General features: G+C 41.2%; 2 protein-coding genes and 1 non-coding gene across 4 annotated transcripts in view; 1 reads left to right on the top strand and 2 right to left on the bottom strand.

The window, feature by feature from the left end:
- Positions 1-6,986: 6,986 nt before the first annotated feature.
- Positions 6,987-10,494, bottom strand: RPL18A (ribosomal protein L18a). Its single transcript, XM_061348512.1, has 5 exons — positions 10,388-10,494; positions 9,849-10,028; positions 9,123-9,252; positions 7,561-7,670; positions 6,987-7,129 (listed from the first exon to the last, which is right to left on the bottom strand). The coding sequence occupies exons 1-5, from the start codon at positions 10,403-10,405 to the stop codon at positions 7,037-7,039; spliced, it is 531 nt and encodes a 176-aa protein (XP_061204496.1). The 5' UTR covers positions 10,406-10,494; the 3' UTR covers positions 6,987-7,036.
- Positions 8,462-8,593, bottom strand: LOC133209760 (small nucleolar RNA SNORA68). The gene has a single exon (XR_009724754.1). It is a non-coding gene; the product is annotated as a small nucleolar RNA SNORA68 (small nucleolar RNA).
- Positions 10,495-12,099: 1,605 nt separating the features above from the next.
- XPOT (exportin for tRNA) overlaps positions 12,100-27,056 on the top strand; it is a 28,113-nt gene continuing 13,156 nt past the window's right edge. Inside the window, exons 1-10 of one of the 2 annotated variants that reach the window (XM_061348510.1) lie at positions 12,100-12,332; positions 15,776-15,909; positions 17,633-17,715; positions 18,858-18,914; positions 20,432-20,501; positions 21,993-22,211; positions 22,776-22,960; positions 23,321-23,489; positions 24,747-24,983; positions 25,290-25,328. In XM_061348510.1, the coding sequence (XP_061204494.1) occupies positions 15,850-15,909; positions 17,633-17,715; positions 18,858-18,914; positions 20,432-20,501; positions 21,993-22,211; positions 22,776-22,960; positions 23,321-23,489; positions 24,747-24,983; positions 25,290-25,328 (1,119 nt within the window). In that variant the 5' untranslated portion in view covers positions 12,100-12,332; positions 15,776-15,849. The remainder of the gene's footprint in view (positions 12,333-15,775; positions 15,910-17,632; positions 17,716-18,857; positions 18,915-20,431; positions 20,502-21,992; positions 22,212-22,775; positions 22,961-23,320; positions 23,490-24,746; positions 24,984-25,289; positions 25,329-27,056) is intronic. The other variant, XM_061348509.1, reaches the window with a different exon arrangement.

The following is a 27,056-nucleotide window of genomic DNA, read 5'->3' as shown; positions in this document are numbered from 1 at the left end:
TATTCAGTGTTTAATCAGAGGGAGAAAGAATTTGTTATAGATGTGGGAGCTACGGGTCACCAAGAAAAAGGCATTCTTTCTGAAACCTTTGGAGTACAAATTGGGAAAACAAATTGGAATGCATACATTTTTATACATGCCAAATTCTCTAAAATCTTTCTTAGGGCGAAAATCAACATTTAAAGAAGGCAAAATGGAATTAAGAGTCAAAACCGATCAATTAATTGAAGTTTTGAGTTTATCTTTAATTCAACAGAAAAGCGAACAGGAGGACCTCCCTGAAAGAGAAGAAATCCTTAATCAGGTATATCTGGGACTATGGGTATCTGAAGCTCCAGATAAGATGAACAAATGCTTTGCCTGTCAAAGTAGAAATAAAAGGGGGGCTGCCCAATTATAATAAACCAATATCCATTAAAATTGGAGGATTGAAAGGGAATCAAAGAAATCATTGATAAATTTTTAAAATACTGATTATTAATTGAATGTGAATCAGAATATAATACTCCTATCATTCCAGTAAGGAAATCCAATGGGAAAAGTCACAGATTAGTTCAAGATCTCAGAGCAATCAACAAAATTGTGGAGGATATTCATCCAGTAGTAGCTAATCTGCATACCTTATTGACTAAATCGAATAACAATCAGAAGTGGTTCACTGTTCTAAACTTAAAGTATGCATTTTTCTGTCTGCCCCAGCCAAAGAAACTCAAAATTAATTTGCTTTCCAATGGGAAAACCCAGAAGCAGGAAGAAGGACACAGCTCTCTTGGATGGTGTTACCTAAGGGATTTAAGAACAGTCCGACCATTTCTGGAAATCAATTGGCAGGAGAACTAGAATCCTGGGAAGCACCCACCCAGACAGGCACTTTACTACAATATGTTGACGACCTGTTAATTGCTACTGAAACTGAGAAAGAATGTGTCCAATGGGCTGTAGAACTGTTAAACTTTCTCCAGCTAAATGGACAGTGGGTATCTAAATCGAAGGCTCAACTAATTCGAACTTGAGTATCTTATTTAGGATAGAAATTAACAGGAGGACAACAAGAACTTAGAGCAGCTCGGAAGGAAGCAATCTGTCAAACACCACTACCATCCACAGTTAAAGATCTTCAGACATTTCTGGGAATGACAGGGTGGTGTTGACTCTGGATCCATAGAATCATCGAATCATAGAATAGTTAGGGTTGGAAAGGACATTAAGATCATCAGGTTCCAACCCCCCTGCCATGGGGGACACTAACCCATGTCACTCAAGGCTCCATCCAACCTGTCCTTGAACACTGCCAGGGATGGAGCATTCAGAACTTCTCTGGGCAACCCATTCCAGTGCCTCACCACCCTTACAGTAAAGAACTTCTTCCTTATATCCAACCTAAACTTCCTCTGTTTCAGTTTGAACCCGTTACCCCTTGTCCTGTCACTATAGTCCCTAACAAATAGTCCATCCCCACCATCCCTATAGCCCCTCTTCAGATAAAGGCTGCTATGAGGTCTCCACGCAGCCTTCTCTGTCCATGATTATGGTGTTCTGGTAAGATCCTTATATGACCTGCTAAAAGAAAATCCAGCCTTTCTAAAATGGACAGATCAAGCTGAAGAAGCGTTTAAAAGTTTAACGACAGAACTCATGGGAGCTCCAGCTCTGTGGCTCCTGGACATAAATAACCATTTTTGGCTATATTCCTATGAGAAACAGGGAATAGCCTTGGGGGGTTTTGACTCAAAGATTGGGACCTTATAAAAACGCAGTGGCCTGTTTTTCAACATAGTTGGACAAACCAAGTAAAGGCTGGTCTGGATGCTTGGGAGCAATGGCAGCAGTTATCTTAAACACCCAAGAGGCCCAAAAATTTACACTGGGACAAAAGATCACTGTGCTAGTGCCACACGCAGTATCAAAATTCCTAGAACAAAAAGGTACTCACTGGCTATCGCCATCGCATTTCTTGAAGTATCAAGCCATCCTAGCAGAACTGGATGATGTGGAAATTGTGATCACTAATGCTGTGAATCCAGCATCTTTCCTTCAGGAAACTCCTACCGAGCCATTGGTTCACTATTGCTTGGCCACTATAGAGACAGCATGCTCGAGCTGAACAGACCTGAAGGAGGAGGCTCTGAAGGGTTCAGATTCCTGGTTCACCAACGGCAGCAGCTTTGTTAAAGGTGGTAAATGAAGAGCAGGATATGCCAGAACTACAACTTCAAAGGTAATAGAAGCTAAACCATTACTTTCTAACACCTCAGCACAAAAGGCAGAAATAATAGCCCTGACTAGAGCCTTGGAGATGGCAAAGGACAAGCGGATAAACATATGGACTGATTCCAAATATGCCTTTGGTGTAGTTCATGCACATGGAGCAATTTGGAAAGAAAGAGGACTTTTTAAATACCCAGGGAAGACAAATTAAACGTGCAACGGAAATTCTGCCATTGTTAGAAGCTGTACAATTACCTCATGAAGTGACTATCATACAGTGTAAAGGACATCAAAAAGGTAACTCTGATAAGAGATTGGAAATAATCTGGCTGCTCGTGTGGCTAAATGGGTGGCAGAAGCAGAAAGAGTTGAGGTTATGTCCTTAATTCCTGATGGGAAACTGGTGATTGAGAAAAATAAACCTAGGTACTCTAAAGGAGATATGAAACTAACTGAAGACTTGGAAAGACAGGAAAATCAAACGGGTTGGATAAAAATACCTGATGGGCGAGTAGTGATCCCCTATAATCAATTATGGAAGTTGATATAAGAAGAACATAACAAAACTCATTGGGGAAGTGTAGTGATCCCCTATAATCAATTATGGAAGTTGATATAAGAAGAACATAACAAAACTCATTGGGGAAGTAATGCCTCGTATAAACATTAAACAAACAGATCATAGGAAGGAATTTCTGTACCATAGTACAATTAGTGACAAAACAATGATAACCCTAAGACTGAAAATGGGAATGAGGTTTGGACAATTGGGAAAGGGAATTATCTGGGACAACAGTGGCAAATAGATTTTTCTGAATTACCCGGAAAAGGGAGTTATCCATATTTGTTGGCATTGACTGGTACTTTTTAAAGGTGTCAGGAAGCATTCCCTTGCAGGGCAAATAATGCAAATGAAGTGATTAAGGTGCTATTAAGTGAAATAATACCTCATTTTGGGGTACCAGCAACTATCTCCTCTGACCATGGTACCCATTTCAGTGCAAAATTATTACGAGAAATCAGCAAGAAATAGCAAATTGATTGGCAATGACATGTTCCATATAGGCCTCAGGCCAGTGGGCAAGTGGCCAAAATGATTCACTTACTTAAACAACAGCTTGGGAAGATTTGTCAAGAGACTAAGTTATACTGGTATCAAGCATTACCATTGGCCTTATTGAGAATCAGAACAAAACCTCAAATGAATTAGCCCATTTGAGAGTCTATGTGGAAGGCCATATGAATCCCAATTTAAAGGAGAGAGCCTTCAAGAAGTAGGAGAAGGATACCTTCAACAGTTCTTGGTAGACTTGGGAAAACAGGTAGAAGAAATAAATGGCAGTGTTAGGGACCAGGGCCAGAGGTTTAGATTATCCTGATCACCCTTTTAAGCCAGGAGATTGAGGTTTTTTAGTAAGAATTTTGTAGGTGATCCCCTAGAAGAGGAGTGGACCATACCAGGTATTACTGGCTACCTTTACAGCAGTGAAGATAAAGGAACAACCTGCTTGGATACATTAGTCAAGAATAAAGAAGGCACCAGAACCAGGAAAACACCAGAACTGAGAAAAAGTATGGCACGTCGAGTCTTCAGTACCCACACATGTGAGACTGCATCGATCATCATCTGGACTTGTATAATAATAGGTGTAGAAGCATGGAATCAAAAGCTATACCTGAGATTGATACAAAATGTTAAACAAAGTGATTGTTGGATCTGTACTCAGCCACGTAAATCAAGAGAGAGACTGGGTATTCCTTTAATTGGGCTCCCTATCCCATTTAAGACAAATTGGAATAGATTAGACGTGGAAACAAGTGAAAATATTTCATGAGGTGGCACAAGACAACACCTCATGGGGATCTGAGGAAATCTGGGAAAAAATAACATCAAGGGTACCCAATCTCTCCTGGTTGAGACAGTTGTTTTTAACTATATTGGTAATAATAGGAATGGTTCTGATTACGTGTATTAAAGGTCCAATGCTTCTTTAGGTGTTGCAAACAATCCATGATGAACTATGAAGAATGGAAGAGGAACAAAATTAAGTATCAAGTAGAAAAAGGGAAATACTTCAGGAAACTTTGAATAAGAAGGAAATAACTCGGTTGCAAAAGAGTTTTCAATAGGACAAGAAAATGGGGGGATTAAAGAATGGGGTTGATTGAAGAATGGGGTTGTAAATAAGTAACTTCAAGGACCTCAGCCTTTGTTAGCAACTGTAGAGAAAAGGCAATGACTAGGGTCAGCTTTGCCAGAACCAGCCTGCTGGTTACTGATGTGACAATCCTAAAACAAAGTGAAGAAATAACCACCAGGGGTCCCAAAGCCCACTACCACATTTTAGTGAGCACGTGGGAGGCATTCTCTAGAAGTAGGATGTAATGTATGTAATCTAATGAATATGTCTGTTTTAAGACAATCTAATCACAGCCTGGTTGATGCTTGGATGAGACATGTTAGGAGGAGCAATCCCCTATGTCTCCCAGCACTGCAATAAAGAATTTCTGCTTGTCAGCTTCAACTTCGGTGGCAGGTTCCTGGAGATTTCTCCAAGTCAATACAAATATAATGAGGTAGGTCATTGTCATGGGTCTAGCTGCATCTCCTTTCTCTTTACAGTTGCTTAATTCATCCCTCAGGTGTTTGATTTCTTGTGCTTAATCGTCTAAATGTAACATTCTATGGTTCTTCTATATAGCTATGCTGTATAAATGTAACTATACCAACATTTATTAACTTGCAGTCCCAAGAGCATTTGGGCCATTTATTGGACAAGAACCTCCCTAAGTGTCATTCATTCATTAGAGAAGAAAAGAAAAAAAGATTAAAAAAACAGGCCAAACCTATTGTAATGACTGTGCTAGAAAGAGGCAAGGCTGTACAGAGCTGCCTCATCTGCTCAGCACTGTCAGAGGCAGCTGTGCATTGTCCTGTTAGCAAGTAGATAGGCATGTAGCCTTTGACTCCAGTCTGGCACTGGAGGCAGTCAGTTCAGAGGCTCAGATATTCACACACAGAAGGCACATCTTGGGAGAATTTCATTAGCATCTTAAAGGCATTTTGAGCAGAGACTTTTATGCAACCTTTGTAAATCTAGCCTGAACAACATGCACACGTAGCCATACCACTTAACAGCCTGGTGTTTTATAATGATAAATTAGGAAGGTTTAGTTCTTTAAAGCACTTCACACTATTACATCACTTCTCGAATTCAGTGTCTACAGAACATGAGCATACATAATGCCTGGAACATTCCTTCTATGGTTCATAGATGTACTGTTCTCCTGGCTAACCCACCTTGTATATATCTGTTTAGAAACTGCTTTAAGGTAAAAATCTTAAATCCTAAACCAAAAGGTTTGATCTTGAATTTACTTAAGCCAAAAGAATGGTTATTGGTCAATTCTAAAGGACTTGGATAAGACCTAGACCTAAAAGCATTTTGTGTGTTATAACATGAATGGTTTCAACAATCATAGAATCATAGAATGGTTAGGGTTGGAAAGGACCTTAAGATCATCAAGTTCCAACCCCCCTGCCATGGGCAGGGACACCTCACTCTAGACCATATCACCCAAGGCCTCATCCAACCTGGCCTTGAACACTGCCAGGGATGGAGCATCCACAACCTCCTTGGGCAACCTATTCCAGTGCCTCACCACCCTAACAGGAAAGAATTTCCTCCTTATATCCAATCTAAACTTCACTGTTTAAGTTTGAACCCGTTACCCCTTGCCCATGGGGTGACTAAAAAAAAAGAAACTGCATAGAAAAGCTCATGCTGCTGGTGCATTATTGAGGGGCTGTAGGATTCCAGCTGCTAGTCAGCAGCACTCAGCCCCATGGAATCACTCGTCAGTGGAGCCAGGATTTCATTCGCAGCCATCCAAAAGCATTTAAAGGGAGCTGTTGGACCCAGCAAGACAGATCTCAACAGAGGCCGCTATCCAATGTGGGATGCTGCCACTGATGCACCATTCATATGGTGCAGGACTGTCGTGGTTTAAGCCCAGCAGGCAGCTCACCCACACAGCCGCTCACTCACTTGGCACTCCCCGCCCCGGGAAGAATGGGCAAGAGAATCAAAAGAACGTAACTCCCATGGGTTGAGATAAGAACTAAGGTGTAACACAAACCACTGCTGCTACCACCAATAATGATAATGGAAATAACAAGGGAAGAGAACATAACCGCTCACCACCCATCAACTGATACCCAGCCTGACTCAAGCAGACCCTTCTGGGTAACTGTCCCCAGTTTATATACTGGGCATGACATGCTGTGGTATGGAATACCTCTTTGGTCAGTTTGGGTCTTGTCGTGTCTCTGCTTCCTCCCGGCTTCCCCTCCTTCCTGGGAGAGCATGAGACTCAGAAAGTTCTTGGTCAGAGTAAACATTACTGAGCAGCAACTAAAAACATCGGTGTTATCAGCACTGTTCCCAGGCTGAAAGTCAAAACCACAGCACTGCATCAGTTACTAAGGAGAAAAAAAATGACTGCTACTGCTGAATCCAGGACAGAACTAAATGGATGTAGGATTTTACAGCTGCTCAACAACAGATCTACTCTGACCTGGAAAGCTGGTTATTAAAATTTTGGTTTATTGATAGGATAGTTTGATGATTCAAATCGGCACCTGAAACATTAGTCTGTTTCAAGGGAATTGTAGCTGTACATAGCAGGCTGCCAACAGTTTAGAAAAGTAAAGAGTAGGAAAGGGTGCTCCTCTGTATCCAGGACACTGTTTCCGAAAGACAACTGTGAGTCAAAGGTTCCAATAAGATCTTTATTACAACACAGAGTTGATAGCATGTTTCCATATTTAAAAGAAAGTGTTTGGTCTCTTGGTGGTGAAACGTGGTTTGTGCTGGCGACGCAGAACTCTGTGTGGCAGAGGGAACTTGATTTTAGAATCCTGCAAGAAAAATAGTTCTGCATTAATTGAGATACTAGATGAAAAACAGAAAATAGTTTGTAATAAACAGCTAAGCTATATTCAACTGCCAACTTACATACAGAAAACTAATGCACCCACAGAGTAGATCTAGCTCAGGGGAGCTAACAGATGCCTTGGTTTTGCAAATTTTGTAAAGAAACACCTGCTAAAGGCACATCCTTGGCACTGTAATATTTATTTGGGTTTTACTTTCATTCAAGCAGTTCTAGAAACCATTACCAATAATATAACAAAATTGAAAACGCTTGCACACAGGTGTTCCTTTGTTTGAGTTCCTATCCTTTGCTATTTGGTTCCTTCACTATTTGAGTCAGCAAAGGAAACCTGTACCAGAGAACTCCCCCTCCCAGTGCAGGATCCACCAGAAACTGTGACGTTACTTCACTTACATGGAACTGCTTCACTGCTGGTCTACGACACTTGCTAGCAGCAATTTCCTCAACTTTCATGATCTGGATAGAGTGAGCACGGGCACGGTGACGGGCTCCCATATCGCGGTCTGTAACAGGAAAACTCATTCACCCATTTCAGAACTCAAGACATTTTCAATTCAAAAATCTTACTACCATCTTTTGAGGAAATGTTTACAGTATCATCTACAATTTTTAAGGTCACTTTTCTTCTAAGTTCTTTATTTAATCACACTGATTTTAGTATTTAAAGCAATGGCAGAAATATCAGAATCAACATCCAGCAGCCAACTGGAATGCATAACCAAACTCCTCCAAGAAAGTGCCACCTTATTCCTCTTGCCTGATTTCAAGACGGTAGACATGTACAGAAGTAATCTACTATTTCCCTTTTTGCACAAGAAAACTGATTGAATAAACACTGAAGTATAATTACTGAAAAGACGGGTGAACTTAAAAAAAACCCAAACCATTTTCTTCCAAAGGCAGGTGCAAGTAAAGGTAGAATGTGGGGTTATCTTTACTCTTCTTAAAACTGACAAGTGATAGAAACATGGATTATTAAGGCCACATAATTAAGCTTTCAGAACAGAAGAAAGCCATCTGTGCATGGGCTCCCTGAAAATTCCTCCCTGCAGCAGTGCCAATCCCTGTCTTTAAATCCTGATGTCCACAGCTAGTTTCACAAGATACACTTATCGAAATACTATTGCACTTACAATGCTTCCAATGAACATCTAACATGCTTATTAAAAACTTACCTGTCAAAAGTACTCTTGAACATAAAAGTATCAAACTCATTGTATAGTGACAAAATTAAGTTCTCAGGACTCTGAAGCAGTCCTTCAGTATGTTAATTAACAGGAATTATTGTGTAAGTTAATGTAGAACCTTAAATTTCACTTTCAACAGCACTTCAGCTTTTGAAAGGCGACAAGATACCTTTAATATCTGCACACATGACAAGAATATCATTATGAGTAACAATATTCTTTGGGTTTTTATGTGCATTCTGTTGCGTTCGTAACACTTCTATAATATCTGAATCAACAGCATCATCTAAACAAATGGTCTGTTCCTCAATCACATCACATTACAGACTGAAATAATGACCACCTGTAATTCTCCTTGAACTGAGGCAATGAGATCTTGGAGCAACACAGAGTTTTTTCACTTGCTCTCCAAAGGACAGATCCAATATGTTCCACATGACAGCTGAAATATTGTCTCTGCAAGGCTTGGGAAGCTATACAGCACTTAAAAGGTCACAAAACTCGGTCTGTACAGCAAAACTACTAGAATGTAGGAAGCCACACCAAGATGAAGCAGGAATATTTTCAGCAAAACTGTATAGGTGGTAATAAGTAAGATACCACATACATCATATAGACATCTATGCGCTTCTCCAAGCACTCACCACATTATTTTACCAGTGTTACAGTTATCTTACTATGGATAAAGTCAGCCCACCTTATGTCCAGTTTAAGACTTCATCTATTTTATTTAACTATTTTATACGTCAAACAGTCAGATGTACTTACAGCACTGGGTGACAGCACCAGCAGTGGTCAGATCCCGATACTCCCTGTACATGTTGTGCGTTCCGCTACGAGAATCATAGCGCAGCCAAATACCAAAATTCTTTACCCGCAGAGGGGACTTTTCATAAACCTGGAATTAAACATGGGCACAAAAGCAGTTAGACACAGTTCATCACCAGCATTTTGCAAGTTTGAATATTTTAGAGCTCTAAGGACACCACTGTGCTATGTTTTATTGTAAAAAACAGCTATTTGTTCTTTCTCCGCAGCCACGTAACTATAGTAAAGCCTCAGTAATTCAGAGTGAAGAGTTTTAGTAATTCAGCACAGAAAAAACAATACACACGATTTCAGTTCTAAAACTCTAAACGATGTCCTTTAAGTATCAAGGTAGAGCAGTGGAAACACACAAATATCTACTTTCCAAAGATTATGAATGTCCAGATGACTCTTACATTCCATAATGAAACAAGCACCAGAACTGGATAGCAGCACTGACTAGTAACACAGTTCGTAACTCTTGAGTGTTGGGCAGTTTCGGTTTAGTTTACTAGGCATATACTGTTACTTTGAAAAAACTAATTTGTCACTCAGCTTCACAGCCACCGAAGGGTAAGTTCGTTTCAATTTCACCCCCAGTAACAGCACTTCATATAAATTCCTTCCACATATACCAGCTGAAATTTTTTACGTATCTCCCACTTTTTTGTGCTTTAAATCCCGCACCTGGCCGCAGTACACGATCTCTCCAGAAGACTTCTTCATCTTCTTCAGCTGAGAAACGAAGTACCAGAACCGGGACTTGGCGACAACATGGTTGGGAGCGAAGATGCGCATGCGGTACAGAGGAGGAGTCGTGCACTTCGGCGTGGGCAGGCATCGCCCAACCACCTTGTACTCCCGCAGCTGGACGAACACGACACACAGACGGCATGAGCACCTCCGCGCCGGCCCCGCTGCCAACGCAGTGGAAGGGGTAGAGAATGCCTAACGACCCAAGCAGATCACCCCGCGGGCCCAGCCATGCCCTCCGCCGATCACGGCCCCCTCCCCCGGGAGGCGCGGCCTCCCCACGCGTCTGGCTAGAACAGCACTGCCGCCATGTTCGCCGCTCGCCTTCCTCGAGGGCCTGGCAGGGCCGTTTGGGCGCGCAGAAGCCGCTCTCAAGTGCCGCAAGCCCGAGCCGCCGCCCTCCCAACGGCAGCCTCAACCTCAGTCTCAGCCCCGGTGCCTGCCGTGCCCCCTGCGACCCGGCCCTCGCTCACAGTGCCCGACGCCTTCATGGTGCTGCCTCCTCCGCGGCCCGCAGGAAAGGAAAGGCCGAACGCGCCACCGCCTCCCGTCACCCGTTCGCCGGCAGTCCCGCCCCCGCCAATCCTGCCCTCCCATTGGCTGGGACGAGAGCGCCATTGGCGGAGGCAGCCGTCAGTCTCCGCTCAGGTTCCGGTCCGATGGGGACCGCGTGGTCCGGCAGCGCCCCTATGGCCCGCAGCCAGCAGAGCCTCCCGGCACCGTGGGCCGGCCGGGTCTCGGTCCCCATAGGAAGAGGCTCAGTTGAGCGTGGCGCTGTCTCCCGCCGTCCCTGACCACGTTGATGAGGAGGACGTGGCAGGGAGGCTCCCGTAGGAGACATAAGCCGGCAGCGCGCTCCCCTCGGGACGGTAGCCAGGCATAGCCTCCCTTTCTCACCCGTGGGAGGCTGGGGTAGCTGTCACAGGTAGGCTGCCCCTATGGGCGTGTGTGTCCCTCCCGCTGCGGTTGGCGCTGCTCTGTTTCATAACTGGTCCGAGTGCTGCCTCCCCTGCGCACCGAGGCTGGGCACGGTTCCGCAGCAGGAAAAGACCTTTAAGATAATCAAGTTCAAACCCCAGGATGCCAAGACCACCACTTAAGCATGTCATTAAGGGCCACATCTACATGGTTTGTTAACACTTGCAGGGATGGTGATTCCACCTCTTCCCTGGGAAGCCCATTCCAACATCTGATCACTGTCAGCATAAACTTCTAAGATCCAATCTAAACATCCTCTGGCAGAGTAAGGCCATTGCCTCTTATCCTATCACTTATTTAGAAGACCAACCACCACCTCACTACAACCTCCTTTCAGGTAATTATAGAGTGATAAAAGTCCCCTCTGAGCCTTCTCCAGACTAAACAGCCCCAGTTCCCTCAGCTGCTCCTCATAAGACTTGTTCTGCAGACCTTTCACCAGTTTCATTACCTTTCTCTGGACTCACTCCAGCACCTCAATGTCCCTCTTGCATTGAGGGGTCCAGAACTAAACATTGTATTCGAGGTGCGGCCTCACCACCGCTGAGTACAGGGGGATGATCACTGCCCTGGCCCTGCTGGCTATGGCCAGGATGCCGTTGACCTTCTTGGCTGCCTGGGCACAAGCTGGCTTATGTTCAGTGGCCATCAACCAGCACCCTTAGGTCCTTTTATTTGCATTTAGCAATGGTGTTCTAACTGGTTCCACAGACACCCACAACCCTAACTTCTCCCCTTCCACCCCGCATAGATCGCTGTACTGCAGAACATTATGGGTGGACACTGCTGTCACATCCGCCGATCCTCACTGACATCAGTGATCTTCACGATCCTCCTTCCTCACTGACAAGCCCTTTCCCGTGCGAGCCACTGAGCAGGCTGCTCCCGTCTGGCGAGCTCGCACATGAGGCACTGAGTGTGCAGGCGCACGGCTTCCGGATCCCCTGAGGAGAGTTTGGGAACGGAACGGGCCAGTTCCGGTGTATTAAATAGGTGCGGTTGGTTTTAGAGCGCCGTCAGATGTCAGCAGCCGCACCTGTGCGTGGCCGGCGGGACACGGTGCTGAAGCCCCTACACTCGCGCTCTGCAGGGGGCAGGACTACGGCTCCCAGCGTGCCGTGGGGCCGGCGCATCCCGGCGTGCCCTGCACTGGCCTCCCCGGCCGCGAGAGGAGGTGAGCGCGGCATGCTGGGAGCTGTAGTCCTGCTGCGCGGCAGGCAGGCAGGCGGGCTGAGGGGCGGGGGCCGCTTCCTTTACTTCCCCAGAGGTGCGGAGGCCGTTCCGCACGCGCGAGGGCTGCGGCACCTCCCCTGGGCGTTCTCTTCCTCCTCCTCCCGCCGCCAGGCGAGGCGGCGCGGCCTGGTCCGCTCCGTATGCTCGTGGCGGCCGCAGAGCTGTGGGAGCCGGCAGTGCCGCCACGATGGAGGAGTGACCGGGAAGGTAACAGCGGGGAAACGGGGACGGGACACGACGTGATACGCGGCGTGTGGTGACTCAGCCCGGAGGGGACTGGGCCTCCCTAGTCGCTGACGGGGGCCGCGGCGCCTTTGCGGCAGGGAAGGGACGATGTAAGCGCCAGCGGGCGTCCCCGCTGAGGTGGCGGGGTCTTTCTGGTGACCCGGTTCTAGTTAGGCCGATGCTGCCTCCTCCGCAGCTGTGGAGTTCTGGGGAAGGGGGTTCCCTGCAAGCCTCCGCGCCCGCCCTCACCCCTGTGCTTGGGGAGCGGAGGGTGCCGTAGTTGGCCGGTCCTCGCCGGGCCTCACCCCTATGAGGGAGCTGGTGGGGGGCCGGAAAAATGTGGGGCTTTCTGATGTGCTCTGTACCTTGCAGCGGGGTTATGATCGTGTGCTGCTGGGGCTGCCTCGGTGGCAGTCCTCCGGTATAGCTCAGGTGGGGGAAGGAAGTAACCTCAAGCTTTTGGACTGCAGCAACATGAGGGGAGAACCTCCCCGCACCTCCGTATTCCGCTGCTTTTGGTGTGCGTCGGCACGGAGGTCCCCGGTGTCCCGCCGGAGGAGGAGGAATGCTTTGTCACTCCGCAGCGGCCTCGGGAAGGCAAGTTGCAGCCCCAGTGTCTTCGCCGCAAGTGTGGCTGCGGTGGGGTGTGGATGCCCTCCTCGGCTGAGCCACGCAGCGGTGGGGGCTCTGCAGGGAGAGCAGGCTGCGCTCTTTGACCAAGCCTTGGCCGGGGAGAGGGCAACAGGGCCTTGCTCTTCATGGGGAATTCCCGGATAGTAATAATGTGCCTGACATGGATTATGTCACTTCCAGAAAGAAAAACTTCTTAGTCCAGTTGAAAAGTTCTCAAAATTAGGTATAATTACTCAGCTGTTCGTTTTGACCACGTTAGGTCAGTGTAAAGGATCTACCGCCTAAGAGCCTGTAGGTAGGCTCTGCAGCAAGCAAAGCCGTTCGAAAAAGAATATTACTTTTTTCTTGTCTTTGTTTCATTATAGAGAAAATTTGAGAGAATTAAAATGAAGCATGTCGCTGGCTTCCAGTGTGCCATCACAGTCTTGTAAATGCCTAGAATGAGTGCTGTAAATGAAGTATTCTTCAATTACTTATTGTTCCTGTGATTAGCATCTGTGGTTAAAATGTTCTGAATGCTTTCATTATTAGAGGGTATCTGGGCCCAAGTAACACACCTTTGACCACGTTAGTATAGTTAAACTGGGCAGTCTTCCCTACTTGAAGTGTGACTATGTTTTATTTGTGCTTTCCTGTATGAAAGCAGCCTCTATTATCAAATGCATTTATAAGAATATATGAAAGGGAATAAACTATTCTGATGAGAGCCTGTATGACTTTGCTGTTACAGGCCTGCACCTTCCTAATTGTAGTCAGATCAGTTTGCCACCCAACACAATGTACTGGTTAACAAAAAAAGTGTCACTATGTAAATAAGACAGTACTTTCTACACAGTTGCATATTAACATTTTTTATATAAATAAAACTTGCTCTAACAACATACTTGATGTTATAACTGAATGCATGTTGGAATGAATTTTTCAAACTGTAGTATTAAAAAATTGCAGTTCAGCTTTGCTTTTAAAGTGTAACTGGCTGGTAAAATAGATTTTTCTACCCGCTTAACTAAAACCGTATAGCATGAAAAGCTGTTTTGTTAGCTTTCTCCAAAGGCTTATTCAGGTAGTTCATCTCATTAATTGTCTTCCAGAGTTGTCTACTCAAGCTGAAACTCTTAGAAAAGGATATATGGTAGAAAATGAAATTTTAAATACGTAGCATATACAAGATAGTAGAACTGGTTGGCATTGCTGTTAGCAGAGCCAGTGAAGAGAATACATATCTGAGCCAGGTTATTTTTAATAGTTAAACTTGTCACCCGCCTGTGGAAGACTGCAACCTTTTGGGCAGATAATTAGTGATATCAACAGGGAAATATGCCAGAAATATGCTTCTGTATATTAGTTTGATTTGCATAAGTCTGGACCAGACCCTAATCAAAAGATGCTGTTAAAAAAAAAACAAACCAACAAGAACCCTTAATTTTCCCTGCAGCATTTTACCTTTATTTTAATCTGTGTGGTTTGGATGTTGATTATGGGGAAAACAAGCTGGGGGCAAAGAGGGAGACAACTCAGCAGAGCAACTTTAATCCCTAAAGGTTCTGACCCTGAGCAGGATTACTCTGTGTCGTAAGGCAGTGTGTGAAGCTTGTTTTGCCACGAGTCATTGCTTTGTTCCAGACTTTCTGGTTTCTATATTGCTTGCAACCTGCAATTTTTTCTTGGTACAAACTCAGTTTTCCTCACTGAAATGCTTTTAATCATGTGTTTTGTTGTAGTGTGTTCTGTAGTGAGATTTCTAGAAACGCCTGTATGTTACGTTAAAATTTGTGCTCCCTTTTCAGTTGTAGCTGTGCCACCTTTCTTCCAGTGGGGGAGGGTGAGCAAGAGCATTCACAAGACATGCAATGCTAAGAAATCAGAAGTCCTACCTATAGGCGTGTAGGCAGCTTCAAACCACAGCTTCTTTGTATTTCATCTCTTCCTCTTCTCTATTTTCCTTTCCCCTGCCTCCTACATGCTTATGTAACAAGGCCTTATTTCAGGCCTAATTACTATGTTATCATGGGGGGGTAGAAGGGCTTTGAAGGATAGATGAAGTTTTGTCCCCTCTTGCTGTTTAACAGTGTCCTAGTGTTCAACAATGATACCTGTAGAGCCTCACAGAACATTTGTCTAGCTTGCTGCTTAACTTTACACTGAATTTTCTGAATAGAAATCATTGCTAGGTAAGCCCATTAGCAGCAACAGAGAACTTTGTTAACAACTCAGTGTGATGTATTCTGTGATTACTTCCTAAGGCACTTGCATGCACTTGCTGTGGAAGAAAGACCTCCTAATAGCATTTGTTCCCCTAGGGGAAATATTTTATAGGGGGTTTATGAAGCAGCTTAACTATATTAAAGATGAGTAGAGTTTGGGGGTTGAGAAATTTGTCGTGGGGGGAAAAAGAAAAACGGTGGTCTGTCATTTAAGTAGCAAATTTTTGCTTATGTCATATCTTGCTGAAACCTTCTCTGTGTGCTTGAAATTGGAGTTCAGGCCTTTCAGTTGAATAGCACACATCATGCCATTTCATTGTTAATGAAGATACTGGCTCTTTTCAAAATAACTGAAATATATGTACACTTCAAATTTTCCTTATTCAGTAAGTAGTATAGTACTATTAAAAGTTGATTACAGGACTTAGAATTCTGATATCTGTATAAGAAGTATGCACATCTATGTTTTGGTGCAGTACATACAATGTGTTTGAGGTTTGTTGGCAAACTTTTGTGGTTGTTGCTGTCCTGCTTTAAAATTTTGTTATTCTGCTGAGCAAATAAAAGTTTCTCTTTCTCTGTTTGCAGATGATGCTAGCTCCTCCTCTAGAAGAAGTGGGCAGACCAGTTAGGAGTAGGAAACAAAGAGTATAGCAATAGAGATGGATGAGCAAGCCCTTTTAGGGCTAAACCCAAATGCTGATGCGGACTTCAGACAAAGAGTATGTAATTAGCTTGCTTATCTCTCTAATACTGGGGGTGCTGTTTCAGTGCAAAAGCCTTGGGAGGGTGTGTGGGATTTTGGGTTGGGGATTTTTTTTTGTTAACCTGTATGTAGGATTCGTGGTGGCAAGTACAAAAAAAGTTCATGTCACAAATATGTAAGGTGAAGGTTGTGTATGTCACTAATTCTATAAAATTACACTTGACATGCATGTCATTTATTTTTCTGGGCTCTGAGTTTTGAAGTCCTTTCAGTTTTTTGTACTTGTTGCTCAGCTCCTTACCCAGACTCCTACAGAATGAAAAGCAGCCACTGAAAATGAGTTGCTTGCAATTGTCCTCTTAGTTCTTAGATTATTTTTTTATTATTATTATTTTCATGGATTACCTATCTTTAGTGTCTTTCATAGAAATGTATGTTTTTAACTGTAGTGGAGCTTGTATTAATTAATAGCATAGATTAAGAAAGTAATAGTGATATGTGGGTAACAGTTATTTCATAAGAGATGCTCCTATGAAAAGGCATTACAACTTACATAACTATTCAGTGAGTAAGTATTCCTGCTTGCTGATTGATAATCAAGTTGATTCAGCTGCCTACAAGATAACCTCCCGTAAATTCTTTCAGAAATGAAGGTGTTAATACCTTGGGCTTGTGTTCATGAAACAAATCCTGGAATATATAAGAAAGCTAAACCTGTAGTTTGGTGCAGCATAGTATTGCTAAGTAGCTTGTTAAATATGGTGGTTCTGGTTGTTTGTCCTTTATGAAAAACATGCATATAGCTAAAACCTTTAGTATTCTGTTAATAGAATATCACTGTAAAATTTGAAGCTTACAAATGTAATGATGCAGTCTGCCTAATTTTGAAGTATTTTATTGTAAAAGGTTACTTTTCGCTAATCTTGTAAGATGTAACGTATAAGGGAAGTACAAAACAATTTCTAGTAAATCTGTTCAGTATAAGGAAGGTACCAGTGCTAGCCACAGGAAGTGAATTCTTGTTTTAAGAACTTATTTCAACTCACTGAGTAATTACTTTGGGAAATTACTTTGGAGAAGGGAAACAATTATGAACTAATGTAAAAAAAAAAAACTAAACAAAATGAAAAACAAGCAAACCCCAACAAAACAAGCAAACCATATCCTCTCACAACCAAAAATAAACCTTGAATACAATGCATTCATATAATTGAAATAATGTTGTTAATCTAATCTATTTCAAGTTACTTTACTGTTTTGTACAACAGGCTACACTAAATCTTAAAGCAAGTAGATCAACTGAACCATTTCAAAAGCTATTTAGAAGTTCTGATAAGCAACTTGATTATATCAATTTGGCAGACTTTTTTTACAGTCTCTAATAGATCCAAAAACTGACATGATTCAGGTGATCACTGTTTGAATGTTTCTTGAGCTTGAGGTATCAAATGCAGCCAAAGTGGTGCAATGAAACTAGCGAATTGTTTCAGTGAAAAATCGAGGTCTCTTTCTTTTAGAATTTGTGGAACAAATTTTGGCTTGGAGTTGAACTTATAACTCTTCTTCTCTTACACTCTTGTGTTATGGTAATTAGGGAGCCATATAAATACTTGGTGTATCCACATGTTGAGGTTTTTTTGAAGGAAAGTTGTTTAAATGTGAGTCTACATGTGAATGACATGTCTTGCTATGTTTGATTTGTTCTCTTTCCTAAATGAAACTTACTTGGATGCTTGCAGGCACTAGCCTACTTTGAGCAGCTGAAGGTATCTCAGGATGCTTGGCAAGTCTGTGCGGAAGCATTGGCTCAGAATATATACAGGTAATGTAGATAAGAATCACTGGAGTTTTTTCATTACTAATATGTTTGAGCTTGGTTTTAGCTCTACAGCATAATCAACTAAATTGCTGAAAGTTAATTACTGGAAGTCTTCATACTGTTTTTAGTGTCTTGGTTGATCTGTGGCCTCTATATAATGCCTTTCACAAAAGAGCAATGTGTAAATGAAACTCTGTATTCAGTTAGTAGTGTAAAGACTGTTGCTTTGTGAAATCCAGGGAGAAAAAATAAGATGCAGGGGAAAGGACAGCTGAAAAATTCCCTATTTGAGACTATACAAATTACTTTGTATGCAGTAATTCAGTAGTTCCTTGCCCCTATTCTATGCCTATATTCTAGACCATCTAATTTTTCAAGATGCAAAGAGTATGTAGTCACCACTGTTTCTGCACAAAGTTGTGTATTTACATCTTAAATATTAGGCTGTTGCTGTATCACAGAATAATTCAGGTTGGAAGGTAATCGAAGGAAGTATATCTCTGCATAACAACAGTGTTTTGTAGTGAATACTTATTTTTGTAAATGATCTGTCAAACCTTCTGACTCCAACAGAATATGCAGTAATTAACAAAGCCACACAAGATTTGAAAGCAGCATTTTATAGTCTTTATCAGAATACATTATGATTGTTTCAACTTTTAGGTAAGCGAAAAAGTCTGTGTAGGTTATACAGCATGCGGAATGTCCCTTCCTAATCTGTGCCTCAATTTGTCTTCAGCTTTGCTCTTTAAGCCCCAGTGTTCAACTTTGTGTACTAATGTGTAATGTGCTAATTGACCCAGAATGTATTATTGAAGCCTGACATATCTTATAAAGGCAGGGTACAATAGATATTGTCATTTTGTGTGTTCGCTACTGAAAACAAAGCATGATAAATTGGTGGTTATATAAAAAATATTATAAAATCAAACAAATATTAGTTTAACAGTTGCTCATTTTTACCAAGTGAACTGCTTGACTAGTTGTTGCTTTCCCTTTGAAGTACTAACCGTAACATTTTTCTCTGGTGCACAGTAATTCTTCATTTGCCAAAGGGTGACCTGGTTGTAATGTTTGAGGAATTTTTTTTTTCTTCCCAGAGAAGTGTACTGTATTGCCCTCAGTAACAGAATTTTCTTTTCTAGTGATGATCACATCAAGTTCTTTTGCTTTCAAGTTCTGGAACATCAAATTAAGTTCAAGTGAGTGATCTTTCTTGACATCAGCCATATCCATTCATTTCTTTTCCCCTTTTTATTCTGCTTGCAATGAAACTTAAAATAATGTGTGTTGTCTCTGTGTGGTTGATAAGGTGGCTTTAATCCCATCCAGATATTACTTTTCCTCCGTGAAGAGCAGTTGAGTTTTGAGCAGCATGCTCTAATCTAACACCTGTTTATGCCCCAACACAGACCTAATTACCGAGGGTTGCTTGAAACTTGCTTAGCTGTTCCTTTCTGGAGATTCAAGCCTTACTCTGTACTCACTGATTTTTGCAGAGAAGAATCCTGCAAGCAGCAGCCTTGCTCAGTAGAGACTCTTGGACTTCAAACAAAACCCTGTTCATTCAAAAACTGTGGCAGAGGTGTTGAGAAAGTAGTCTTTTCACTGAGTGGTGTTTTTACAGAATCATAGTTTTAGGAAAAAAATACTTTAAATAGTAGAATTTTCATTGCACAAAACTGTATTTTTCCATACTTTGGCCTGCTTTGGTTTAAACTTGAACATCATGACAGAGGTGTCTGCGTCTTGGAATAGCATCATGACTGGTTGCAATACACTGAACACTTGGGTCGGGCTTTAGATGGGAATAAGATGTATTTTGCAGCTGATTTTCACAATTATATATCAGAGCAAAAGTGAAAGACTTTGTGATTCACCTGATTTTACCTCATTGTCCATTTCCCTATGCTTGTTCCACTCATGCCACCTGCTTCCTACAGTATGTTTTTCTCCTACTTTCCTGTATGTTTTTCTCCTACTTCCCTGCTGCTCAGGAAGCTCATCATTTTCAGTGTGGTTGCTTTTTTCTTCTCCTTAATGAATAGTTACTTATGACAGGTACACTGGATTTGCATGCAGCAGTCATTCATGTAAAGGACTGTAGCAAACTGGTAGCTGGCTCTGTTGTAAGGAGAGTGTTGTCAGCTTACCTAGTCCTGGGAAGGAACATGTTTTGTGGGTGGTATTTGAGGTGGGCTCAATATAATGTCAAATTTTGCCAAGGCTTTATGTGTGACTTAAAGCAGAATTGCTTGCTTGGGTTTTTTATTTTCACATATGTCTGATAATAAATGTACTGTAGGTCAGATCAGTGAAGGACTTCCTTGTGCTCACTATCAGCAGTCTTAAACATGTAGTAAACACGCTTGAGCTTGTACAGATGTGTCTTCCTTTACCCCACTGGCTTTTTGTCAAATGTGTGCTTTTTGTCAGGGTCGTAAGTAGGGCAGTAAGGGCCTGATAGAACAGCCTTCCTGCAGAATTTCAAGCCTCAAAATATTATCCATTAATATGGGCAAAATGTTGGGGGTTTTCCCTTATTTTTGTCTTTCACTCAAAATTGTAACATAAAAATAGCTGTGTAAATTCCTTCTCTAGGAACTTTTCACTTACATTAGTGTGCAGTATTTTGTGCAATATTAAGAGGTTTGCCCTTGCTGAATGTTGCACTTGTCATGAAGTAGTTGTATTTTGACTGCATTTTGCTTTGTTTCAGATACTCTGAACTTACTGAAGCCCAGCAGCAGCTGATTAGGGAAACACTCATAACATGGCTGCAAGCACAGGTAAGTATGGCCCTTTGCAGCAGTTTTGAATAGTAGGCTAACATAAAGCATTGAGTGTGGGCTGAATGTTAAATCTGTCATTATAGTTTAAAGATGGCTTCCTGAAGATACATGGTATCTGGTTGTTAAAAGCTTTTAACATGCCAATCTTTATTAGAAATAGTTTAAGTCAGATGCTACGAAAAAGTCTGTGCTTGAATTTAGTACTAAATATAAAACTCCTATGTTAGATTTTTGTGTTTTAGAAGTTTCCCTTTAGAGAGAGGTAATTCTGATACTCCTGAGTGTAGAATACTAGCAGATATTTGTGAATGAACCACATCAGTCCTCTGTTAATACTATGGCAGAGTATTGGCTACTTTTGTTTAATTAGTTACTGTAGCAAAACATGTTATACAAGTGGGACCCAGGAGTTTGTAATTGGCAGAACCATCAATGAGCTTATACAAGCTTTTGTTTGTACTTGCCATTATCTAGTTACCATTCTGTACTGGAAATTAACAGTTGCTTTGTTCGTAGAAAACTTATCCATAGGAAGTGGAATGTAATACAACTTGAAAAAGAAGAGATCACTGTGAAATGGATTAAATTTCATTTACCTTTGTTCCATTTAGGAGGGAAAGGAGAGAGAGGGGGAGATTTAATGGCATTTTTATTATTCCCCATCCTGTCTCAACCCCTCACTGAGTTTAGATTAGAAACTTCCTTTACTATCCTTAAAGCTAACATCTAACTTAGACACAGGCTAGCTACAAGAGGGCCGTACCTTGTTTTCTCTAAGTTACTGCTTACTTCCTTCACCAAACTCTCAAATCAGCTTTTAGACTTTGAATAGTAAGTACACTTAATGCCTCAGTACTGAATGAAGGGCTTAGGACTGTATCACCCAGAGAGAATGTCTTCCCTGTTTCATGTCAGTTTAGCTAAATTTTCTTCAAAATCCCTGGAAAGGTAAGGCTTTTTATTGATCTTAACCAGGAAGAGAGATAACACATTAATCACTATACAGAGGACAACAGTGTACATGGGACTGGAGCACCTCCCATATGAAGATAGGCTGAGAAAGTTGGGGCTGTTCAGCCTGGAGAAGAGAAGGCTGCATGGAGACCTCATAGCAGCCTTCCAGTATCTGAAGGGGGCCTATAGGGATGCTAGGAAGGGACTCTTCATTAGGGACTGTAGTGGTAGGAAAAGGGGTAACGGGTTCAAACTGAAACAGGGGAAATTTAGATTGGATATAAGGAGGAAATTCTTTCCTGTTAGGGTGATGAGGCACTGGAATGGGTTTCCCAGGGAGGTTGTGAGTGCTCCATCCCTGGCAGTGTTCAAGGCCAGGTCGGATGAGGCCTTGGATGACACGGTTTAGAGCGAGGTGTCCCTGCCCATGGCAGGGGGTTGGAACTTGATGATCTTCAGGTCCTTTCCAGCCCTAACTATTCTATGATTCTAATACAGTAAGAATATACAAATAAAATATCTTGTTTCTACCAGATGCTGAATCCCCAGCCTGAGAAGACTTTTATTCGCAACAAAGCAGCACAAGTCTTTGCATTACTTTTTGTTACTGAATATCTCACAAAATGGCCCAAGTTTTTCTTTGATATTCTATCAGTAGTTGACCTTAATCCACGAGGTGTGGACATGTACCTCCGAATCCTGATGGCTGTTGATGCTGAGCTGGTAGACCGGGATGTTGTTCATACATCAGAGGCAAGTCATTATTTTGCATGACTATTTGTTTTAAAAAGAAGTTCTCTTACTTTAATTTGAGCTGAAGGTTTGCTGAGATACTATTTTTTTTCTTATGGCAGCTCTGCCTTAGAAATAGTAGGTGGTTTAGATTCAAAAGCCATATGTTGTTTAATGCTTTTTGTTATCTCATACTCTTCGATTAATGCATTTTTTGCTTGGAAAGCTAGCAGACTACTAATGGACTGAGTTAGCCAATTTAATATTGGGCTTTCTCATTTTTAAATGTTAATTCCTGCTGGTGCCTGTTTTAAGGAGCCCTAATATCAAAAATCCATTTAATGTTTGAGAGGAGTTTTCACTTCTGTCTGCCTTTCTTCAGTATTTGGGCATTGTGGTAGAAAAGAAGAGCGAAAACCAGAGCATTTTATTTCTTGCCAGGAAAATAAAGTACTCTTTGGGTTTCTGATTTGAATTATTTATCTTGTAGTGTCTGGCAGTGGATACAAAAATGCTACTAATTTGACAAGATTAGTCAAGATTGATCTGTGACAAGACTGATTAATCCTTTTTCTGTATTGATAGGAGGCTCGTAGGAACACTTTATTAAAAGATACTATGAGGGAACAGTGCATTCCAAGTTTGGTGGAATCATGGTACCAAATCTTACAAAACTATCAATATAATAACTCAGAGTTGACATGCCAGTGCCTTGAAGTAGTTGGAGCTTATGTATCCTGGATAGATTTGAGCCTGATAGCCAATGAAAGGTAAGGGGGTTTTGATAGAATATGTTTGCAAAAAATAACTGCAATAGCATGCTGACTGTATTTCTGACACAGAATTGAAGCTCATCTTTGAAAAACGATTCCAATTATGTATAAGTCTTTGGAGTTTGGGGGGTTTTAGTAGAGTGATTTAGTTTTCAAGCCAAGCTGATATAATGGCCGAAATGGGCACTAGGCAGTTTGCTCCTTATCATGTGTGAAATGCTGAGTTTAGTCAGTGCAATAGATTTTAAAACTGTCTTATGAAAAGAAAGTATTGTATGTAGACACACAGATAATACAAAGCTTCTGTACAATGCCACTGTGTACATACAAAAGTAAACTTTTGTTTTTCCTCTGAAGGTTCATAAATATGCTGCTAGGTCACATGTCTGTGGAAGTTCTCCGGGAAGAAGCTTGTGATTGTTTGTTTGAAATTGTAAATAAGGGAATGGACCCAATTGATAAAACAAAATTGGTTGAATCTTTATGTCAAGTATTGCAGTCTGCTGGCCTCTTCAGTATTGATCAGGTTTGTATATTGGTTTTTACAGTAGGAAGCCATGCGAGGTGTCCCTGCCCACGGCAGGGGGGTTGGAACTTGATGATCTTAGGGTCCTTTCCAACCCTAACTATTCTATGATTCTATAGGTTTCCAATGGTTCTTAAATAAGCAAATGAACAGAAAACTAAGTCTGCAGATTAGGGAGAATTAGCTGTGCTTCTGCATCAAAGCTAAACACTCCTTAGAGTTTTCTCATACTTAAATTAACAGCTTGTCCTTAATATTCGTTATTCATTTAAAACACACTGCATTTTTTTTGTCTTCAGTATGAGTGGCTTGTTTTAGAAGCAAGGTATTACGTAACTCCTCTGTTCCTCTTCCAAAGCATGTTGTGCTTACTGTGAATACTGCTTCAGTGTTTCATTACCTTGAATCTTCTCAATTGTTCTGTAGTAGGTATTGTAGCCAAAGTAAAGTTGTTTGGTTTTGGTTTTTAGGATAAGGCATTAGATCAGCTGTGCATAATTAGGTGGGGGAGAGATACTTCTTAAGGGCACGTATGCTGTTCTGCATGTTTGCACCATTGGACATGAGGGTTGAAATTCTTATCTCTGAGCTGGAAAAATACACCTAACTAGCCAAACACACATTTGCTGGCAGTTGCAGTGTTTAAGGGACAGCTCTTTGTTACCTGCCATGGAGAAAGAGGAACCAGTTTTTATGAAGCTATAGTCCTTAGACTGCAATACGATTATCTCTTCATTTTGAAGCAAAGCATCTGTTTGGGATGAGTGGTCTAGGGGTAATTCTCAATTCTGATTCATGTGTTTCTGCAAAACAAGCCATAAATATTAAAAATTAACCCACACTTTTAGGCAGTACTGAATGATACTCGTTATCAGTATTTCTAAAGCGAGCTACAGCTGTTAATTCTTTGAAGCTTTCCCATACAAAGTTTTCCTTTTATGCAGCCTAAAACTTATGGTAGGTATTTGCCGCTGCTTTTATTTTGAACCTACTTCTTGCTGTCAAGTACAAAGATAAACAAAGTAATCTGAAGAGATGAAGCAAGCTACTGTCATATAAGGGAGAACAGCCAAACCTGGCATTCCTTTAATTTTTCTCTATTCCTTGGGAAAATGAACCAGAAAATTGCACTTTCCATTTAGGAGACAAATGTTGGTTTAACTTCTACATATTATATGTGGGTAATAGAGTCTTTAAGCTCATGCCATTTAAACATGAGCTCTGCTAGTATTTTAATTGGATGTCTCTTCTTTGCAGGAAGACGATGTGGATTTTCTGGCCAGATTTTCTAAGCTGGTCAATGGAATGGGGCAAGCATTAATAGCTAGTTGGACTAAACTGATAAAAAATGGTGATATGAAAAGTGCTCAAGACACTCTGCAAGCTATTGAAGCGAAAGTGGCCCTAATGTTGCAACTGCTAATTCATGAAGATGATGACATCTCATCAAATATTATTGGCTTTTGTTATGACTACCTTCACATCTTGAAACAAGTAAATAAGCCTTGTTTCAATTTAGCATATCTTTTGACATATGATTTAGTTTGAATTTTGTGGGGATATATGAATCTCATACAGTGTGCTAGCTGACTTGCAAAATGGGGGGGGGTTACTAATTAGTAAATCAGCATTTTTAATGGCTATGGTCATACTATTTCTGTGGTGTTTAGAAGCTCGAAGATCAAATCTTGTGTTAAGTGGCTTTAAAAGTGGCTAAGAAAGAAGGCTGTTAGCACCAAACTGTCTTTTCCTGTTATGCAGTAATAAAGGAAAAAATAACACTTGAAATTTATTTTACAGCTTTCTGCACTTTCAGACCAACAAAAAGCTAATGTAGAAGTAAGTATTTCCTTTTTACTAGAAATTCTTCTTTTCAGGAATACATTGGGTCAGAATCTTTCGTTTTGCTGAAACAAATAATGTTTTATTTATAATCCTTAAAATGTGTGTGCGACAGTAATTAAAAGGGAAGACTTAAAAGTAAGGACAGTGTGTTCCCTCTTTTCCTAACTAACTACAGCTGTTTCCTTAAATAGTAAACCTATATTGAATTGTGTATGAACATGAAAGCTATTTTAGAGCTGGTCTTTCCAAGCAACTCTTAAGCATATGTTGGTAAACTACTATACAGTCTGTACTGTTGACAGAATGTTTTTTAGAATGTTCTTAAATTGAGATAAGAGAGAGGTTTGTGTTTTGGGGTGGGTTTTTTTGTGGGATTTGGGTTTGTTTTTTTTTTTTTGTTTGGTTTTGTGGGTGTTGGTTTTTTGTTGGGGTTTGGGTTTTTTTACCTTTTTTTTTTTTTTTGCCTGTCTCTCCCTAAAGGTTTGTAACTTTATTAAAACTTGCCCTAGATCAAAAGGATTGGAAGTAGTATGGGAAGGGTTGTCGTAACATTCAACCCTTGGTAGTATAAGTTAAGCTTCCTAAAGAAGCTAATAACAGTTGTACTTACTATGAGCAGTTATATGTTAAGCATTACATTAAACTATACATTAAGCTTAAGTTTATATGCTTGAGTTTATGCATCAGCTTAAGTAAATATATAAAGCATTAAGATTAATATAAGGTTTATGTCCACTTTCAGAGGTATTAAACTCGGGGTTTTTTTGGCACAGTCTTTTTTTGATCTCTGTGAGCCTTCTGCACTGATGTGGATGTACTAATTTAGACGTTGAACTGGTTAGATTTGTGCAGGTATTTTGTAACTTCATACAGCTGACAGCTGTGATTCCTTTTCTGTACAAAGAAAACTGAATTCTGTACCTGTTATAACATGAACAGTTGAATTTGGGTAACTGGTCTAGGTTATTTTGGTTTTGTCTATTTAAATTGGGTGAGGTAACACAGTAAGAGGTTTTATAACATCACTAAATCTTTTTGCTTTTGTTACCAAGTCTCATTCTTGTAGCTGGATCAAACCCAATTCCTACTGCAGTGCACTTAAGGCACTTAAATTTTTAATATGTTACTGCCCAGAAATCTGTTGTTTTGTTAAACTTGCCTTCATACTGAAAAACTTTGAGCTGTAATTATTTCTTAATTTTACTGAGCACTTCTTGAGGTTTTGTGTTAAACTGAGAAGCAATCAGACTCATCTTTCTTCTTTTATCCAACTCATAATAACAAACTGTTTGGAAATAGTCTGAATCTTATTGTCTCAAGCTTTAAATTGTGTGCCTTTACAGCTTTGCACCTAAGAAGTCCTCACTTTCAACTATCCATTATTTGAGCAGGAAAAAAGGGGATCCTGTTTATTGTGCATTTAAGGTCCCAAAGTTTTTTTTCCTCATAGCAAGATCATATTTTAATTCTTAGTGACAAGTGTTTAAGTGCTTCTGGCTACAAGCATATAACATTAATGTTTTGTAGTTATATCAATTCTTTACTATGACTTACAGAGGCTTCTCACAGATGATCCTGACATGTGTCAATAGAAAGCCTGATCACATTCTTGCTATTTGACCATGTTCATCCTAAAAAGTATTATAAGCGTCTATTTCTGTGAGATTACGGAGATTTTCACTTTAGTAACATAAATTGAATTCATTGGTCCACTTTTGGTGT

The sequence above is a fragment of the Neopsephotus bourkii genome, unplaced genomic scaffold, assembly GCF_033783945.1.
Source record: "Neopsephotus bourkii isolate Nb327-2 ecotype Australia unplaced genomic scaffold, CSIRO-AGI_Nbou_v1 NB_359, whole genome shotgun sequence".
In the NCBI taxonomy this organism is placed as follows: domain Eukaryota; kingdom Metazoa; phylum Chordata; class Aves; order Psittaciformes; family Psittacidae; genus Neopsephotus; species Neopsephotus bourkii.
Note: the sequence above shows the minus strand (reverse complement) of the source record. Positions and strands in the feature narration are given on the sequence as shown.

Coding starts and splice junctions, on each gene's coding strand:
- RPL18A (XM_061348512.1), bottom strand. Junction 9,253..9,848: donor AGATCGTGTACTGCGGCCAG/GTGCGGGATTTA, acceptor GTTTAATTCCAG/GTTTATGAAAAGTCCCCTCT. Junction 7,130..7,560: donor CAGCAGTGAAGCAGTTCCAT/GTAAGTGAAGTA, acceptor TTTTTCTTGCAG/GATTCTAAAATCAAGTTCCC.